We start from the raw sequence: 21,524 nt of genomic DNA, 5'->3' as shown, positions 1-21,524 counted from the left end.
TTTTCATGTCTTTCAAAGTTCTACCTTAGGGTACCACTTTCCTAATCTGGCCAATTCAAAGCAATGCCTCACTCAGACTTTGGTGCTAAACCATCCTGATTGGTGAGTTAAGAAGAGCAAACACATGGACAAGAGTAATTAGGTAGCCCCTGATCATTCTTCATAATCCATCTGCCTATATATCTTGCCACTTCAGACTACCAAACATCCAAAGACTGTGTCCTAGGGAACTTAAAACACTAAAATTTGGAACTTTAACCAAAGAAGTAAGCTGTCCTCATTGGTTAGTGAGTGAGCACAAATTCATAAAGTTCAGTATATCTTAGAAGGCTCCAGATCATGCTTCACATCCGATCTATGCATTTATCTCAGTTATCTTCTTGCCCTCCACTATAAAGTGGCACATATATTTCCTGTTCTTCTTTCTACCCTGCTAGAAACTATAATTAGAGCAATAGTAATAATGCTTGTACATAAGGCACAATCAATCAACTGCCTCATGACTGACTCTACTCACCATCTTAATAATATTCTAAAGGAAAACACAATTTCTTGACTTCTATTCCCCTATATTATTTGTGTTCTCCTATTAGAATGTAAGTTCCTTGAGGGCATAGAATGTCTCACTTTTGTACTTGTATCACAAGTACTTAGCACAGTGCCTCAAATTCATTTTCCCCTCAAATAATTTACAATCCTTTGTGGAGATCAAAGGAGCTTAGCATAGTGCCTGAAACACAGTTGATTCTTAAAAATGACTCAATCTCTCCTTTACAATTACCTCATTAAGCTTTTTATCATTTTTGTCATTACATGTCTTTCTTCCCTATCCCTTTTAAAGGATATACATTCCTGGAACATATATATTATAAATGTATTAAACAATCATAGATTTTAGGATTGGAAAGCACCTTAGAAATCATTTTAGTTCAACATCTTCATTTTATAGATGAGCAAACTTATATTCAGAGAATTTAATTAAGTGGCTTGCCCATAGTTATCCACAAAGTAAGCAGTATAGATGAGACTTAAATACAGGACTTATTCCAAATGAGTGTCCTTTCTGGTATAACATACATTCTCCCGCTTGAATAAATATGCAAGATGACTAATTTAAATGAGACATTTAGATGCATGCATTTTGGCATAATTGAATTGTTAAAAAAAAAATTACCTTATCACTGTTACTTCCATTTGACTTTGAAACTTACAGTATGTCTAGATGTCAAAAGCACAAATGTTTACCTCCATAAACTACTTAGTGCTGAAGAGTTCTACATTTTCCACTGTGTGGTAGGCTCTCATGAATCTTCTTAAACTTATTAATTCTCACCAAGTTGTTCTAACCGGACCAGTTCCTAGTTCCCCAAACCCCAAGGTGAGAAAATGATTCTGGAGTCTTTCCAATTAGACCTGCTTCAAAGAAATCAATGAAAATTCCTCGGATAGGAATTGTAGAATCAATCCACTTCCACTAGAACTTCCCTGGTCATTAGGTCATAGGGTTCCTCCAAAGTTACCCAGTAACCACAGTCACAAATACAACAAAAGTATCTACCAAAGTAGCTTTGGGCTACTCAGGAAACTTTGCCTTAGCAGCAAACAGCAGTTATAACCCAAGGGAAATTATTGGGTTAGTGTCACAAATATATGCAAATGACTACTATGTACTAATTTACTCTACTTTTCCTCAAATTCTGAAATGTGTATGGGTAACATTTAAATCTTGAGAATTCTAGTTTTTTTAAGAGGAGATTTCTAAAGAAAAATAAATATTTCAAAGAAATTCTTCATGGCAAACAGAGTTTGTCCAAAGAGGCTCTCATTAACAACTTGTCATCAAATGATAGAACTTCTGTAGATAAGCTAATCTACAAGCATGATATCTTATAGCAATATAAAAATATACTTAACCCCCAAAGGGTAACGGGCTGTATACTGTACAAACTTTATCATCTGTAGCAAATCAGAAATTTCTAAAACAGTTGGAATGTGAAATTACATTCTACAAACCCATGACCTCTCAATAAAAGATGAAAGGATTGAAGTAGATGGAAAAAATAAATATGAAACTAAATTATCACCCAGTTTAATGTGTGTAAATGCAGAATAATAGTAAAACTTGCCAATTTCTGTTTTACTTATCTCCTTGAAGTTAAAAGATATTTAAATGGAATGAAAAGAAAGTCAATGGAAATGGCAACAGAAATTCGCCCTGGCAGGAAAATAGGATGAGTTCCTTTGGAGATGATGAGTGAGGAGAGTGTTAAGTTCAAAGAATGAACTCATACTTCTTGAAGGAATATGTCCTAGAGATTTATTATCATAGACTCTGGACGTGCTATCAAAATCACCTCCTCCTATTTTCAACTTTTGTCACTGTATTTCCTAATCTACTAGCTGCATTTTGAAAAATAAAAATGATGCTGGACAGATAATTATTTGGTTGACAATAGAAACGTTCACCTTAGCCGTTTCTTTTAGCATGGTGGTCTACAAAAAAAAAAAAAAAAAAAAAAAAAAAAAAAAAAAAAAAAAAAAAAAAAGTTGTACAATGAGAATTGTATATTTCTTGTCTTAGAGGGGGATACAAACTAAGAAATATGACTGACTATGTAACCTGTCATGAAATTATTTGGGTCTCGGTCATTTAGAACGATATATGTGTTTGGAATTATTTGTATGATACAAAGAAAAGGAATGGTATTTCACCTGAGACTACAGTTTGTCCTTGGCTACATAAATGTGAGCAAAACTGACTAATGTCCTTTTTTATCTGACTGTCAGGGATATCTGCAACAACTCCTGAAACTTGGGATACTCAACATGGAGTATAAATCATAGTCACAGGGTTGCCTCAGTTTAGCTGTATCTAAATATGAGGTGTTTCCCCCCCCCCCAGGATTCTCATTTTTAGCATTATAGAATTATGTTATACAATATTTTTCATCTATTTTAAAGGAATTAAAATGATAGAGACTTTTACTATTTATTTATTGACTCTGTCACCCTTCATTGTATTCCTGGACTCACTATTTATATGAATATAAAAAAAAATTTCTATTTTATTCAGTTATATGAAATACTCAAGAAAAAGTTAGTTTCAATCAGTCAATAATGATTTATTAAAAGACTACTATGAGTCAGGGACTAGATGCTTGGAATGCAAAGAGGACAAGAAATAGTCTTTGCTTCCAAGGAGTTAATAGTCTAATGGGGGAGACAACACTCGAGTATACACAAACAAGACATCTAGGAACTAGCAATAGGAAGGATTAATCAAGAAAAGTTTCTTATATAAAGCGAGGTTTTAGATGGGACTAGGAGAAAGCCAAAGGTAGACATGAAGAGGTGGGGAATTCCAGGCAAGGGAGACAACCCGTGGACATTGTATAAAGTGCTGTGAGTACAAAAAAGGCAAAAAACAGTCCTCAATAGAATGGCAAAAGACATCAAGCATATATAAACAAGCCAGATATAGGATAAAGAAGAAATAGTAGAGGGAAGGCACTAAAATTAAGAGGGTTTTGGGGAAAAAAAAGAAATAGTACAGGGAAGGCACTAAAATTAAGAGGGTTTGAGGGGAAAAAAGTATGAGATTTTAATTGTGTTTAAAGAAGCCAAGAAATCAGTAGGTAGAGATAAGGAAGGAGAACATTCCAGGCATGGGAGACACAAAAATCCCAGAGCAAAGAAGTGAACTATCTTGTTCATAGTACAAGCCAGAAAGCCAATCACTAGATCAAGTATTAGGTGGACAGAAGAGAAGAAGAAAACTGGAAAGACAGGAGTAAGCTATGTTATAAAGGGATTTGAAGGCTAAACAGCATTTTGAATTTAATCCTGGAAGTGATCAGGTATCACTGAACTTTGTGGAGTGGAAGGGTGACAGGAGTTGAAATGTGCTTTTGGAAAATCACTTTTGCAATAGTCCAGCTGTCAGGTGATAAAGTCATCACAATAGTGGCAATGTTAGAAGAGGAAAAGGGGTATATTTGAGAGAGTTTTTGACAAAATATTGGATATGAGGGATGAGAGAAATTAAGGAGTTAGACATGACACTTAGGTTGTGAACCTAAAGGACTGGGAGAATAATGTTCACCTCATTTATAAGAAAGGTGTAAGGAGATGACAATTTAGGGGAAAAGAGGAGTTAGGTTTTAGACATGTTGAACTTATGGTATCTACTGGACTACAGGTCTGATGTCTGAAAGGCAGTTGGAGAGAAGAGGGCCCACGGCAGAACCCTGTGGGACATCTCCAGGTAGAGGACATGATCTGGAAGCACCTACAACAGCATATTTGCTTAGAAAGATCTTTTTGGGCATTCTTCATGCTTCTATTTGATGATCTTGAGACCCTCACAACATGACACAGGTCCTCAGACTGAAAAAAGATGCAAAGTCCTCTGCTCTCTCTCATTATGAACTTAATTTTTGTCTTAGTGGAGCTAAAGGACAATTTTGCACTTGAAGAGAGAAGGAAAAAATCAAATCAGAGAGTTGGAAAGAGAATACATACAAAATGAAGATTACTTCACCACAAGACTTTAGGTTTCATACTTCATATTCTTGTTTCTGAGAATTTTTGTAAAAAGAAAGGCTTAGAGTCCAGTAGAAAACTGGAGGAAGGATCCTTTATTGTTGCACAGGGTATACCTATTCAAGGCTTCAGTGTCAAAATTATTCTATCAATATGTCTCCTTTCCCCCCTGATTACCACTCTTCTCTAGAATGGACAGCAAAAACTACTTTTGAATGTGTTTGTAAGGTATGAAAAGCATGTCACTGTCAGCAGGTCCAATTCAAGACTCTTAAACAAAAATAAAATAGAGTCTGATTTTCTAAAGTACTTTCCAAAATCACAATCCTGTTAATCCAAACCAGAAAAATCTCATCCTAAAGGTATACTCATCTTGCAGCAAACTTTCTAATAAAATGTTTTTGCCAGACTCAAAAAGGAATTTTTTTTCTACCAGGTCAAATATATTCATCATGATTGGTCAATGTAACTTGAAGATTCCATAGGGTTTAACATTTTTATCAGTGATACTGAAAAAGACATAGATAGTATGCTTTATCAAATTTGCAGATGAACAAAGTAGGGAATGATAGCCAAAACAGTGAGTAACAAATTCAGAGTCCAAATAGATCCTGACAGGATGGGTTAATGGGTGGAATACAATAGGATGAAATTCATTGTGGATATTAAATGTAAAGCCTTATACTTGGATATAAAAAATGAACTTAACAAATATTGCCTGAGTGAAGCACGAACAGAAAGCAGTAGCAATGGCATGGGGATTTTGAAGGACTGTATGTTCAATAAGTCAGCTATATGATGCTGCAGCTAAAAAAAAAAAAAAAAAAAAAAACCTTATGAAATCTTGAGATGAATTCAGAGGGCTATAGCTAACTGGAATGATGAGGTGACAGTCCTATTGTATTCTGCCATTATCAGACCTCATATGTAATACTTTGTTGAGTATTAGCTGCCACATTTAAGAAGGATATGGCCAGGATGGCAAGTATCCAAAGAAGAGCAAACAAGAAGATTCAGAGTTTTGAATTCCCATCACTTGAAAGAAATGGGTATGTTTAACCTGGAGGACAGGACTCTCAGAGAGTTCATGACAACTGTTTTTTAAGCAAATCCTTCAGATGGTTTGTCTCATGAAAGAAAGAATAGACTTGCTTTGTTTGGCCTCGGGGCAAAACATGGAAGTTGCAAGGAGGCCAAATTCTCTTTAGAATCAGGAAAAACTTCCTAAGAATTAGAGCTGTCAAAAATGGGATGGACTGCTTACTATGGTGTTAGGTTTCCACTCCTTGGAGGTCTGAAAGCAGACAAATAAATAACTCTTTGTCAAGTATGCTAAGTGGAAAATCTTTTGTTGGGTGGGATGGACTCAAGGGCTTCTGAGCTCTCTTCCAAATCTCAAATGGAGTTTCTGCTTCTAAACTGATCACCAACAAACTCTTTTGTACCTGTATTTAAAGTACCTCTAGAGTCAGCAACAAATACAGTCCCCAAACACAGACATGAAAAATTCTTGATAGAAGCACATGCCTACTTCAATTTGTTTTGACAGAAAGTAGGCAAGGACAGAAAGGGTGATAGGGGGCATCTGCTGAGGCCATTTATCTTAGTGTGCTTCATTTCTCCGATGATGAAGAAAGAATAATGTTTATTGTTTGCCAAAGACAAGGAGATTTTTCAGTGAATGAATAGTACTATAAATACACAGCATTATTCTGCCCTGCTCCTGAGGACACTGCCTGTCTAGACAACATTTATATACCACATCTTAATAAAACTAGGGCTCCTAGTTGAGTTCTTTGAGCACCATGAGGTCATCGGAATGGAAATATTGTCCCAAATAAAATCATTATTAAACAAAAGATGATCACATAGAGAAGTTCATCATATTTTCAGACAATTCTAAATGAAATAGTCAAGATCATTTAACTCTAATCCTCAGTTTGCAAAGGAGAATTTTGAGACTTTCTCTCTCTCCATATATATATATATATATATATATATATATATATACACACACACACACACATATATATATTTATGTGTATAATCTATATTTATAACTATATCTATTTATTTACCTCTCTTTTTATTCCCAATGTTTGACACTTAGTGGGTGCTTAATAAATGCCTGCCAATTGATTTTAGTATCTGAATCTGGTACATTGAAAGTATATACTAATTTATGATGCTAGAAAATTTTATTTCTGATTTCAAAGAGGAATGTTTACCCAAAAGGGGGAAGGTGAGAAGGAAAGGATAGACAGGTAATAAGTAGTAGAGCTGAAATCTGAACTCAGGTCTTACTAATTCCAAGTTTTTCTACTACATTATAGTCTCAACTCCTCTCTTACCCTCATTTTAGTGACCAGTCTCCATCTGTGGACTAAAAAGCAAAGACTTTAAAAAACTTCAACACAAGAAGAGGTCAGAAGGAGTTTCTTTTTCAATAGGTAATTGATATGCCTTTACCCAGACTGAACTCTGGGCTTGAAATGTTACCTCTCCTCAATTCTGACCTCTTAAAAGGGTTAGACCTCTTAGAATAACCAGAACATTATCACTTACATGAAGCCCTTTCCTCGCTCCACCATCCCATACTGGGTGTTACTACTTTTCTTTGATGAAATTACTTTGCATTTATTTTGCATCTATTTATGTAATATTTATATAAATTAATAAAAAAATTTTATATAAATACATGGTGTTTTCATTTTTGTCTTTATAACCTCAGCATTAACTAGCCCATAACTTGGGCATAGACACTTAAAAATTGCTTGTAGATTGATACAACATTTTGGGAATATAAAGACTTCTGACAACTATCTCCTTTCACCACTCTCCTCATCCTTCTAAGAAATTACTTTAAATCCCCTATCTCCATAAATAGTTTTAGGTTAGGATTTTTCATGTGATTGATAATAACAATACCATAAAATATTATAATCTCTTGCATACTTCTGAAGTGTGACATTTTCACTAAAGAAGTAACTGAGGGGGCAGCTAATTGGTGTAGTGAAGAGAGCATCAGCTCTAAAGTCAGGAAGACCTGAATTCAAATCTGGTCTCAGACACTTAACACTTCCTAGGGGACCCTGGGCAAGTCACTTAAACCCAATTGCCTTAGCAAAAAAAGAAAAAAAAAAAAGAAGAAGTAAATGTGTAGGGAGCATCTGTTATTATGTACTACTATTTTTGCTTTAAACATGAAAATGTTTGAACAATGCTTTACTAGAAGCCCACAGGTATCCCTGGTTTCTCAAAGGCTGTCAGTGACATGCCAGCTAGCAGACTGTTTATTCCAAGGCAAACAAGCTTACTTGCCAAGCTGTGTTATCTGAAATTCATGGAGATATATCCCTAAAAGTCTTCCATGACACCCCAAGCAAGGAAATAGTCAACTCAAGCATGAAAGGAGGAGCACTATTTCAATCAGTAGTGTAAGCCACTAATTTAAAGACCTCCGGGTATGAAATTTATGTCTGCAGGTGTGAAATCATGGCTGCTGTGGATATGTGCAGATAAGAGCAGAGATGGGATGTCTCAGAATTATTCTGTAAAGAGTAGGATTAGAATATGGCCAGTTTCCAAGGACCTTTGCATTGCCTCTCAATTACTTGATGTATAATCTAACCCTTTAATGTCTAGTCTCAAATCCTGTTGATAAGGCATGAGAGTTTTTCCAGTTACTTTTTATGAGGTACTAAATCAAACTGTCTGGACCAGTAAACTCAGCTGCAGAGTACATGAGAAAGAAAAGACCACAGGCCACATCTCCTATAGAACAATTCCCTTTGCACAGGAGGAAAAAACCAAACAAACAAACAAACCAAAATATGTGCTGCAGCTGCAGATGACATCTCAAGTCCAGTTAAAATAAAAATGGATGAATTACAGAGAAACATAGGTAAAATGGCAACTTGGAATCAGCATAACCTCTGTCATGATCTCTGTTATTTAAGTATAAATACCTCATCAAAACAAATCACAAAAAAAGTTGCACTAACAAAGTATATTAACTTTTGCATTAAAGTCAAAGAAAGTGCTATAATCACAAAATAAAGATAAGTGCCATCCCTCTGGGATGGTACCAGTTTATCTTGGTGTACACAGTGATTTGCATGTAGTCTTCCTACTTTGACCTGAGTTCAAATTTGACCTTGGATATTTACTAGTTATCTTTGCCTCAGATTTCTCAACTGTAAAATGAGAACAAGAACAGCACCTGCTTCAAAAGTATGTTATGAGGATCAAATGAAATAATTGTAAAGTACTTCACACAGTGCCTTGCACATAGTAGGCACTACATAAATGCTTATAACAAATGTGAGCTCGAGAGTATGAATTATTTTTTGCCTCTCTTTGTATTTTCAGTGTTTGGCACAGAATGGGTGCTTAAAAAATGCTTGCTAAATTTAAAACAACTCTGAGGTACCACTACATACCTCTCAGATTGACTAAGATGACAGGAAAAGATAATGATAAATGTTGGAGGGATGTGGGAAAACTGGGATTTTAGTACACTGGAGTACTAGTACTGGATATTAGTATATTAGTATTAATGTAATACAGTGTACATTAGTACACTGTACACACTAACTGTCTACACAGTTAGTATACAGGACAACTGTGGAGTTGTGAAGTGACCCAACCATTCTGGAGAGCAATTTGGAACTATGCCCAAGGGGCTATCAAAATGTGCCTACCCTTTGATCCAGCAGTGTCTCTACTAGGTCTGTATCACAAAGAGATTATTAAAAAGGGAAAAGGACCCACATGTGCAAAAATATTTGTAGCAGCCCGTTTTGTAGTGGCAAAAAACTGGAAACTGAGTGGACGTCTATGAACTAATGCTAAATGAAGTGAGTAGAACCAATATAACATCATACATAGCAATAACAAGATTATACAACAATCAATTTTGATGGACGTGGCTCTTTTCAATAATGAGATAATTCAGGGCAGTTCCAATGGTCTTGGGATGGAGAGAGCCATCTGCATCCAGAAAGAAGACTGTGGGGAGTGGGTGTAGATCACAACATAATATTTTCACATTTTTGCTGTTGTTTGTTTTCTCATTTTCCCCCTTTTTGATCTGATTTTTCTTGCACAGCAAGATTAATATGGAAATGTATATAGAAGAATTGTACATGTTTAACATATATTGGATTACTTGCTGTCTGGGGGGGAGGTGGAAGAAAAGGAGGGAAAGAAATTTAAAACACAAGATTTTGCAAGGGTGAATGTTGGAACCTATCTTTGCATACATTTTGAAAATAAAAAGCTATTATTTTTAAAAAGCTTGTTAACTGATTTTAATGTCTGAATAATTTCTAATGCTGGCATATTTCATTTTTGATTTCAAAGATGAGAAATAATTACCATAACTCTTCCTTCTCTCTCTCAGACCTTTGAAGCTGACTTGGTCTCAGAGAAGAGCCCAGGTGTAAAGGGCTGAAACTCTGAGTAGATGCATTGGCATCAGACTACCGAGCACTTAAGGCTAATTATTTATTGGACAATACTCTATAAGCATATGCTTGGAAAATGGCCCTTCCCACTATTCTGTGCTGACTCTATCTTTTGGTGTATACAGAGAATTGTGAGAAGGATTAGGGGGTGGAGTAAGACAAGCCAGAGTCACTTTTGAGGTGGACAAGGAAAAGGGAGGTAGTGGAGAGCTTGTGTCCATTCCCTTCACTCTCTTCCCCCCCCACCCCCCCAAGACCAAGGACTTTTGATTATCCTGACTCCAGCTGATTCTAAGGTATTCAGGGGACTAACCCAGACTTCACACCCAGGAGATCAGATAACCAGAGTGTGTGTCTCCACTGTTGAAGATTATTTCAGTCTAAGGCCGCCAGTTTTAGAGCCTCCTCTGGGTGCTAGAACAGAAGCTGCCCCATGATCAACTAGCTTCATCCTAAGAATGCTTTGGTCACAGGACATCCTATCGTCCACTAAGCATCTAACTACTGGCTGAGGCTTTCTGCTGCAGATCTAATCAGCCCATACAACTGAAGTTCCTGTGTTTCTCTTGCATGAGCTCTTCTGTCTTAGCAGACAGAAGCAGTAGCAGAGTGGGGTAAAAAGGAATCTTCGACTTAAAATTAGAAGATATCTGGGCTCAAATCTTGACTGATTCTTAATAGATGTGCAACCACAGGCAAGTCATTTAGCCTCTGTAAAGCTCAGTTTCATTCTCTATAAAAAGAGGAAGACAATAATACTCCCTAAACATTTCCTTAAAAAATTGTTATAAGAGTCAAATGAGATATTTTTTTTTTTGTAAAGCACTGGGCCTACAGTCAAAAAGACATGAGTTTAAGTCTAATATCACACAATTCCTAGCTATGTGACTTTGGGCATGTAATGTCGCTGCTGTTTGCCTCAGTTTCCTCAACAATAAAATTGGTATTATAAATGTACTTGCCTCTTAGGGTCACTGTAAGAATCAAGCTGAATAATATTTGTAAAATGCTTAGCACAATGAGATATTCATTAATGCTCTTTCTAGATACACATACACACACATATTATATATATATATATATATATATATATATATACATACACACACACACACACACACACATATGTATATGTACAGTGGGTTTTTCCTTAAGAAGGGAGCTAAGATATTTTCAGGAAGTAGAATGTGGATCTAAGGATAATTCCTTTGTAAGTTAAAGAATATCATCAAGACTAGGACTATTTTGCAATCTCCTACTAGCAGCCTTGTTCCTGCTATTTGGGGCTTCATTACTTTGGAAGCCATAGACTAAATAATTTTAAGGGTTGATTTCCTGTGTCTTGAAGAACTTGAACCTATGCTGTATAAAGATATTGACTTGTTAACTTGCACATATTTTTGTCCATCATAATTCTCTGCTATTTGGTCTCTTTCTTTGGAGAGGAAGGGGCAAACGTGATTTCATTGGTATATCCCATTCCTTTTGAGGAAACTCCTTATGTCAGCACCGAGCTGCAACTGTTCTGCAATTCAGAGTTGTCTGGGGGTGGTGAGAAATTCAATGACTTGTCCAGGATCACAAAAACAATTATGTATCAGGGCAAAACTTGAACCCCTAGGCTCCTTTTATGGAAGCCAGCTTCTCTAGCTACCATACTGTGCTGTTTTTAACTGCTGCTCTCCAACATATTAATGTATTTAACTAAGCATGGATTGCTTGCTAATCATAGGAGCTTAGGTCCAGAGCTTGAAGGGACCTCGAAAGGTTTCAGGTGCTAATGGAAGGTAAGTTCTAAAGGATTCTTCTATAATTCAACTTCCCTTTTCTTAAACTAGCTCCAGAATCAGTGTTTTGGTAAATCATTTGATACAAGGGATGAGAATTCTGATTGCCTGTCCTGTGGTAGGACTGATGTAGCTAAAGGATAACAAATGGAAAACATTTTAAAAGCAGCTACCTTCCTGTGGCTTCTTCATTAATCATGTTAGTAAGGATAAGCTTGCTCTTTGAGTCTACTTGTAAATTCAACTTTGGCAAAATCAAAATCACGGGCCCAAAAGATGGCATTCTTTAAAAGATTAAAGAAAGTTGTGAAAAGTTAACTAGAAATGTGGTTTCCTAAAGTACACCTGGCTGAACCAGTAACCTGAAGCAGACCACTAATAATGCTCAACTGATGTTTTTGTTTTTCAGATATTATACTTTGCAAAAGAGCTAACTAACTGATCTACTTCTTAACTCTAAGGAAGTAACTTACAACAAGGATTGAATCACTTTGTATTTGTAGCCCCAGCTCTTACAACAATGCCAGATACACAGTAGGCAATTAATGTTTATTGACTGACTGAAAATTAAGGGAAATCCTTATCAGAAATCATCTTCCAATGCATAGTGGTAAGGCTTCAGATGCATGTTTAAGCATCACTTTAAGCCGAGATATTAACAAATAATGTCAAGATACTAATTTATAAAAACAAAACAAAACAGAAACAAAGAGGATTACTAGTAAATGCAGAGGCAGGAAAAATGGACTTACCTGTGCTACCTCCTCGAAATCTTCGTGACGTTTCTGCAATGCTCTGGCCCTGTGAAGAGATTTGCCCACGCCAGTATGTTTACTTAGAAATGCTTCTCCATGGTTTTCAATCCAGTCCAACACCTAGAATGGAATACAAAATCATGTCATTATGAAAATAACAGCTCTCTTAATGCTTCCAAATGTTGGTCAGTAAAAAAACTATGATAACAAGATCCAATTTTGAATAGAAATTCAACTGGTGATGACAGTGGTATATAACAGGCTTTATAGTCAAATCTTATATCAGCTTTTCCGTCAAATCTTACATTAAATGTCACACTAAAAGTAGAAATTTAATTATTTAGATATTACATGAACTAAATAGCTGAGAAGACTCAGTTAACACTGAACTTTGTAAAATAATTTATAGCTTTGAAAATGAAAATTAACACTCATCGTGTACATCAAGCAGGTAACTTCTGATATACATTAAGAAAATACAAGATTATTAACTAGATCATAAGAAAACAAAGAAGTAAATCCAAAAGATGGTTTAGACTCTCCTTTTTATTTAACCAACAATACATTTCAAAGACTGAGGGTTTTCAGCTACAATTCCGTAACTGAATTATTTTATTTTCTCTTCTTTCTCACCACTGCATAAATAAGATTAGTCAAAATAAATAAGTTAAGCTATTTAATGAACAGCCATTCTCACTTATCATTACAATACACTGAATAGTTTGCTGACTCTCCTTCACCTAAAAAAATCATGGATAATTAACTATACTTAAATATAATGCTTTTATTATAATAATTGCATACACCTCTTTTTCTTCTAAATGTGATGAATGAGGATTGAAAGCATATAACTATCGTGTAAATCACTAAATTAAAAATGAAGTTTTTTATTCCAATAATTAAATCATAATTTAACAAAATCACCAATAATTGAAAAATACAACATATAATAATGTCTGAATACTGCACTATAATTCTGACCATCTTTTGACCATCTTTTGTATTATAGTAAAATTATAAGAATCAATAGTCATCATGAAAAACTGGATTGAATATCTTGGAAATATTTATAACTTTCATTAGCAGATCAAAATGATTCTTTTACAAAATTTTAAAAAATAGTGACCACAGAACTAAGACTATATCTTTTGGGACTGACAGCAGCATAGGGATAAAAGAACTGAAAAATAGAGATCTCTCTGCTCTATACTGTGGGAGCTAATTGAGTGACAATTAGGCCTCTGGAGAGAAAGAGGAAGCAGCTGATAGAGGCTATCTCCATAACATTCGGAACTTTCCCCATGCAAACCAGAGCCAATGTAATTAACTAGCAGGCAGCTATGGGACTATTTTTCAGATATTAGGTAACTCTTAAGCATTTAGTTTTTCTCTAAAGTAAATGTCACCTATAATAAATTTGTGATGCTTTAGAAATCTTTGAAATTACTGGCAACATGTCTTGTTGGATAAGCAGAAACAGAAAAGAGGCCAGGTTTTAAAGCCCCAATCTTGATATTCTAATTTCTAGGTTATTCTCTTCAGGACCTCTAACTTTGGGCCAACTTAGGTTTTAGAGAAATAGGGAAATTAGGGAAATAAACCTATGAACATAAGGTATTCTGCTTTATACTCGAAGCTGGTTACTCAACAATAGCCATTTTTCCAGGTACCTGGAATCAAAAAATAATTTAATAAATATTCCCATCTTTTCATCACATCCTGCTGGTTTTTCCTCTGTAATCTTTCTTGAATGTATCTTTTACTTCCCGTTCTCATTGCCTCCACTTTAGGTGACATCCTCACTACTTCAAATCTGGACCACCGCCACAACCTTCTGGCTGGCCTACCTGTCTGTTACTGTCAGATTAGTATTTCAAAAAAACTGCCCTCCATCATGTCACTTCCCCATTCAAAACTTTCGATGTTTCCCCATTACTGAACGGGGGAAAGTAACTTGATGCAAGCTGGCATTCAAAGCCCTCTCTATCTGACTCCATTCAACCTGACACCCCAACACTAAGCCTCTGCTGAAGCCAGGCCAGTCTACTCATTGTTTTTCCCAGACTGATTATCTCCTGATTCATTCAAGCTAAATGCATTCTACAAGCCAAACTCAAACCTGATGTTGACAGACTTTGTTAATGTATTCTCCTTGCCTGAAATACCTACTACCTTGTATTTACTTATCAATATCCTCCCCATCTTTCAGGAAGCCCCATCTCCATTTCCTTTCAATCATTACAGCCCAAGCTCATAAAGCACCCATTACTTATACCGTTCATTTTAGTACTTGTAAAAAAAGGCCACGATCTCCCACAGTATCCAAAGCCATCTCTGGTCATCCTGCTCTGTATCTGGCTACTGGACCCAGCTGGCTCTGGTAGAGAACATGAGACCGGTGACTTTGCATAGTCCTCCCTCCCTTAAATCTTTTTTCTTTCTTTTTTTTCTTTTTTGCTGAGGCAATTGGGGTTAAGTGACTTATACAGGGTCACACAGCTAGGAAATATCTGAGGCCAGATTTGAACTCAGGTCTTCCTAACTTCAGGGCCAGTGCTCTTTCTACTGCACCACCTAGCTGCCCCTCCTCCCTTAAATCTAATGCATTTATATGTCATGGCCTTATCTTCCTGATGTCAGGGTCTTCAAAGGCAAAGAACAAACACCACCACCATTTAAGAACGAAACTAGATATACTACTGAAGATTGAGGATAGAGACTTGAAGAACACCTATAACTAGGGCAGAAGTCACCAAAGGACAAAGAAAAATAGCAACTAGGGTTAGGAAAGAAACCAGGATATTTTCCTATCCCTGAAGCCACAGTTTTAATAAGGTGAGGAAAGTTAAAAAAAAAAAAAAAAACCACACACAAAAACAACAACAACAAAAAAACCCTTTAATTGATTATCTCAGAAAAAAATAATTATGACAATGTTGTAAATCAAAAGGGCATTTGATACAATCAAAACTAAATGGAATTTTTTTTATTATTCACTATTTCTGAATACTTAATAAAAAGACAAACTATGTAGCACTCTGAATAGAGTTCTGAGCCTGAAATTAGAAAGACCTGAATTCAAATATGACCTGAGACACTTAACTAGTTCTGTGACTCTGAGCAAACCACTTGATGCTGTGTACCTTAGTTTCCCCAATTGTAAAATAGTAATAATAATACTATCTACCAGGGTTACTATGAGGTTCAAATGCAATTAATATTTATAAAGCCCTTAGCATGGTGCCTGGAAAGCAGTAGGCACTTAATAATTTCTTGTTCTCTTATTTCCTTGTTTAGACTATTGTTTCTCATCATGATTCAGGCCAGTTCCAATGATCTTGTGACGAAGAGAGCCATCTGCACCCAAAGAGAGAACTGTGTAGTGATTGAGTGTGTTATCACAAAATAGTATTTTCTCTTTTTTTCATGTTTGCTTGCATTTTGTTTTCTTTCCCATTTTTTTCCTTTTTGATCTCATTTTTCTTGGCAGTATGATAATTGGAGAAATATGTCTAGAATTAACATATATTGGATTACTTGCCATCTAGGGAAGAAGATGGAGAGAAGGGAAGGAAAAAAAAATTTGGAACACAAGGTTTTGCAAGGGTGAATGTTGAAAAATATCTATCCATATGTTTTGAAAATTCAAAACTTTAAAAACGATCTTAATGAAATGGACTTAACCATAGCAACTGAAAAGTCTATTATCCAAATTGTGTGACAGAATATAAGCATATCACAGCATAAAATGTGTTAGGGTGTCAAGAAAAGTTTTTGTTGAACTCCAGCTAACCCCTGCCTTGAGAAAATATTTTGATTCTGAGGAAAATGGCAAAAAAAAAAAAAACCCTCCACTGGGGTGAATCTGGTCTGGGAGATTATTGATTACTCTTGCTCTGAGATTCCCTCAAAAAACTTAGTTTTTGCCCCAGAAGCTAATATGGCATGATGCCAGAACTGGGCTTCAGAAGACTTAGATTCAAATCTCTCATTTGACATTTACTGAGTAATCACAAGCAAATTATTTAATTTCTCTAAACTTCAGTTTTCTACAAAATGAATATCATAATAATTGGTACTACATATTTTACAGGGTTTGTTGGAAGGCTCAAATGAAATAATATGTTGGGTGTTGTACAAACTGAAAAGCACTATGTATAATATTTCAAACATAGTCCTACTAGTTCAGCCCTGTAGCTTCTAGTAACTTCTTTCTCCAAACCTGCTAAGTGAATCTTATCTCTTATGGCTCTCTAGTGGGGAACTCTGAACTGAGATTAAATACTGATTCTTTCTTCTTCTTCTTTTTTTTAAATTAAAGCTTTTTTTACTTACAAAACATATGCATGGGTAATTTCTCAACACTGACTTTTGCAAAGCCTTTTGTTCCAAATTATCCCCTCCTTCCCCTCACATCCTTCCTAGATGTCAGGTAGTCCAATACATATTAAATATGTAAAAATATATGTTAAATCCTATATATATATATATATATATATATATATATATATATATATATATATATATACATATTTATACAGTTATCTTGCTACAAAACAAAAAACGGATCAAGAAGAAAAAAAAAACCGGGAAAGAAAACAAAATGTAAGCAAACAATAACAGAAAGAATAAAATACTATGTTGTGTTCCACACTTCGTTCCCACCGTTTTCTCTCTGGGTGTAGATGTCTCTCTTCATCATAAAACACTTGGAACTGGTTTGAATCATCTCATTGTTGAAAAGAGCCATATTCATCAGAATCAATCATTGTAGTATAGTCTTGTTGTTGCCATGTATAATGATCTCCTGGTTCTGCTCATTTCACTCAGCATCAGTTCACCTAGGTCTCTCCAGGCCTCTCTGAAATCATCCTGTTGGTCATTTCTTACAGAACAATAGTATTCCATAGCATTCATATACCATAATTTATTTAGCCATTCTCCACTTGATGGGCATCCACTCAGTTAATACAGGTTCCTTCTAAGGCTACTCGGGCCTATCTCCTTGTCTGACTCCAGACCTTCAAACTTGACCTAGATGCATTGATTTTATATGGTCTCACAAATGGCACTACCATCAGACTGCTATGACATTTTCCAGATTAAGCCTAGACTTGATACTGAAAGATGACTGAGGGAATACATATGATCAAATTCAGTGAGTCTGCTGTCTCCCCTGTTTAAAAATTCTATTATTCATGACAGTTGAATTTGCATTATGTCTCATCTTTCTTCATCTGAGTAAGCATCTTGAAGAGAAGAACTATATATCTGACTTCCTAGGTCCACAGAAAGAAGTATCTCCCTCTTAAATGCACATGGGTCCTGTCATTAAAGCTGATTGTTAATGGCTGTTCATTTAGAGCTCAGCATTTTTTCTAAAAGTTTTAAGGAAACATGCCCTCGGCTGGAGCTTCTATATTAGTCACCTGACTTAAAGGCACATATAACAAGCAGTTAAATTGTTTATGTAACTGAAAATCCTTAGAGGACATATTACGAAACTTGGGCATTGCTCATTCCTAAAGAAATGTCTCAATGACAACTTCAAGATCTCTTAACCTCCAAGTCTGGATTTAATGGAATGCATCTCTGGGCATAAAGCCAATACCAGGCGGAAGAAAACTATCAAATATTTTAAGCCTGAAAGGAATGTAAAGAGATGCATAAATAATAGCTAGGCTACAATCAACTTCTAAAATTTGACAGAAAGGCCACAGAGTCCATTTCATTCTTCTTAGTCACAACAGATTCTGTCTACCCTGCATTTCTTATATATCTGGTTCTTTTCTAACAGAAAAAGGGAGTAAGTCATTAGCAAAATGGGCAGTTAAGTGACTCAGTGGACAGAGTTTAGGGTTTGGGGTCAAGGAGTTTAAATCCAGTCACAGACAATAACTATATAATATATGATTAATTACTTAACCTGTGTCTTGCCTCAATTTCCTCATCTATAAAATAGGGATAATAATAGCACCTGACTCTAAGAGGTGTTGAAATGATCAAAAGAGATACTCTTTGGATAGCCCAGTATTTACACGTTGTAGGTACTATCTAAAGGTTAGGTATTATTATTGTTATCACAAGCAAAATAAAATACAGGTAAATAATAAATCCTAGAACATATAATACATAAGGCCAGTTTTGAAAATGAAAAAATAGGAAAAATAACAAATCAAGGAAGATCAGAAGATGATTTTTTTTAAATGGCCAAATTTCTTTTTAAAATAAAGTTGTTTTTCAAGTTTTAAATAAAGTTAGAGCAGCTAAATTGGCACAGTAGATAGAGCGCTAGCCATGAAGTCAGGAGGACTGAGTTCAAATCCAGTCTTAGACATATAATACTTTCTAGCGTGTGTGACCCTGAGCAAGTCACTTAACCCCAAATGCCTCAGCCAAAAAAAAAAAAAAATTAAATAAAATTTCAGTGATGTAATAGAAAAAGTCGGCTATTGATCAGTTGTTTTTTTTTTTTTTTCAACTCCTACTCCATTGCCTGATATTGTCTTCATTCCTGGCCCCCACAAAAAAAGAAATGCTAAGTGCTAATAAATTTCCCATAAAGGCAAGAAGAATTCAATCAAGCAGTCAACAAAGACAAAAGAAATTCAGTCCATCAACAAAGGCTTACTATGTGCCATGCACTGCAAAATGAAATGTAAAAGTGCTAGTAAATTTCCAACACGACAAGAGGGATTAAATCAAGTAGCCAATAATCAGATCTCCAACTACAACAAAGGAAATTAAATCCATCAACAAAGGCCTACTATGTGCCATGCACTGCAAAAAGAAATGGTAATGCGCTAGTAAATTTCCAACATGACAAGAGGGATTAAATCAAGTAGCCAATATAATTAGATCTCCAATTATGACAAAGAAAATTAAATCCATCAATAAGGGCCTACTGTGTGCCAAACAACAAATACGTTTTTTAAAAAGAACACTGAAATGTCATACAGTGATCTAAAATAATTAAAGACAGTCATATAATCAAAGTTGATATTCAACACCAAAGTCTCCCTGGGGATGCTCTGTGTTTGGCAGTTTGTAATAGACTTTGCAGCTTTCCAAAGAATTCCTCATCAACAGTTGTAACTTAAATCTGTCCAAATAACATTTTAAAGAAATGCCTGTTAAATTTTTCAAGCCAAAACATTTGCAGAACAAGAGGTTTCATTCATCAAAGCCCAGGGCTCGGCTGGCTAACCACAGGCATTTCCCAATCTAACTCTCCCCCAAGCCAACCCAAGTGGAGCCAGTAGCACTGCTGCTTATCTGGGCGCTCGGTGACCCTCCCTAAGAAAAGCACTCACATCCCAGCTGCTGCTCTCCTCCCAGGCGCACCAGCCGGGTCGCTCTTGCCAGAGGCAGAAGAACCAGCAGAGACAGCCTACATTCTTCCAGGGGGGGTAGCAGTCCCAAGGCTGACTCCTTTTCCTGTTCAGATCAAGCAGGAAGCAGCAGGATGTGATGTGATTTAGGTTCCTCTGTTTCAGTGCCCTCTAATGGACGAAATGGCACCTTCCGAGGGAAGGGCTACTCCATAAGCCCAGGCTTTTGTCAGGAGAGCGGTTAGAGGGATTTTAGGCCTTTCCCTCCACCACAATGATACATAGAATCAAATCTCACAATCCTAGAGTTAAGGCTAGAAATGACCTTTGATATCTTCTAGTCCAATCCAGAGGAAGTTAAATGATTTTTACAAGAATAGGGTTAATAAGAGCTGACTTAGAATTTGAATGTTGGTCCTCTGATTCCAAATTCAACAGCCTTTCTACTGTTCATTCAGCATGAAAGCCTGTGGTTTAGTGGTTCGCTGCCTGAGAAATATCAAAAGCTTATAATGTCTCACCAGCAATGTGAGGGAATTAATTTTCCTTTAAAAACTTGTACTTCAACTGTTTTGGTTGGAAATCTTTTCTAAATCAAGTAACATAAATTAACCTTTTTTCATGATGACAGCAGCATCACTATAAAACATTGTTTCTATAATAAATAGCCTCAAACAACTTATGATAGTAAAAAATATTTTGTGTACTTATGGTTTTCCCCCCCTACTCATTCCCTCAATGTCCAGGAAATGTTACTTGCTGTTATCTATGTTACCTACTTTCTCTGGCTCACCATGATTCCAAATCTTGTCCCCACATGCCTATTTCCTAGCTTTTTTTCTGTTCATATTCTATGATGCATTGAGGAAATCAAGCAGGTTAGAAATGTGTCAGAAAGAAAAATAAATAGTCTTCAAACGAAGGCCTGAAGGGATCTGTTTATGAGAGCTATTTCACAGGTTTTATTTGCTTTTTAGCTTAATTATTTGTTAAATTATCAAGATCAATAGCATCAACAAATATTATACAATTTCTATGTATAAAAGATACCAAAGTATGAACATGTGATGCCTCAAGAAGTAGCTAACTGGTATCAAATAAAATACACTATGTATATTCTTTATTAACCAATCCCCAAAGATTCTGTGACAAAACCAATAAAAAATTTTTTTCCAAAATTATTACATCATCTCTTAGTTTGTCACTTTTAAAGATATGGAACTAAAAACAATCAATGCACTCATGGGAAGTTAGTGGCATTTGACAGAAAACAAATATAACATTTTCAGCGTTCTTTTATTTGTAGGCAATAATTAGCAAAAAAATTTCAACTCCCTGTGAAGAATTTATAGGAGAAGGAATAACGATGATGATGATGATACCTTAATAATAATGATAGCTAGTATTTATATAATACTTTGAGATTACAAAGTCCTTTATATCTTAATTCATTTAATCTTCACAACAACCCCATAAAGCAGGTGCTATTATTATCCTCATTTCAAAGTAAATGGACACAAATGAGGTTATATGAATTTCCTAGGGTCACAGAGGTAAAGATATCTGAAATAAGATTCAAACTCAGGACCTCCTAACTTGAAGTTCATATTCTATTCATTATGTCAATTAGCTACCTAAGTG

At 35.6% G+C, this 21,524-nt stretch overlaps 1 protein-coding gene across 6 annotated transcripts in view; it reads right to left on the bottom strand.

Moving 5' to 3' along the window:
- Positions 1–21,524, bottom strand: part of TRIO (trio Rho guanine nucleotide exchange factor) — a 276,800-nt gene that overhangs the window by 201,517 nt on the left and 53,759 nt on the right. For all 6 annotated transcript variants that reach the window (XM_031946133.1, XM_031946134.1, XM_031946135.1 and 3 more), the window contains one exon: positions 12,550–12,672. In XM_031946133.1, the coding sequence (XP_031801993.1) occupies positions 12,550–12,672 (123 nt within the window). The remainder of the gene's footprint in view (positions 1–12,549; positions 12,673–21,524) is intronic.

This window comes from Sarcophilus harrisii, chromosome 1 (genome assembly GCF_902635505.1).
Source record: "Sarcophilus harrisii chromosome 1, mSarHar1.11, whole genome shotgun sequence".
Classification (NCBI taxonomy): Eukaryota; Metazoa; Chordata; class Mammalia; order Dasyuromorphia; family Dasyuridae; genus Sarcophilus; species Sarcophilus harrisii.
This window is presented reverse-complemented; position numbering and strand designations above follow the sequence as displayed.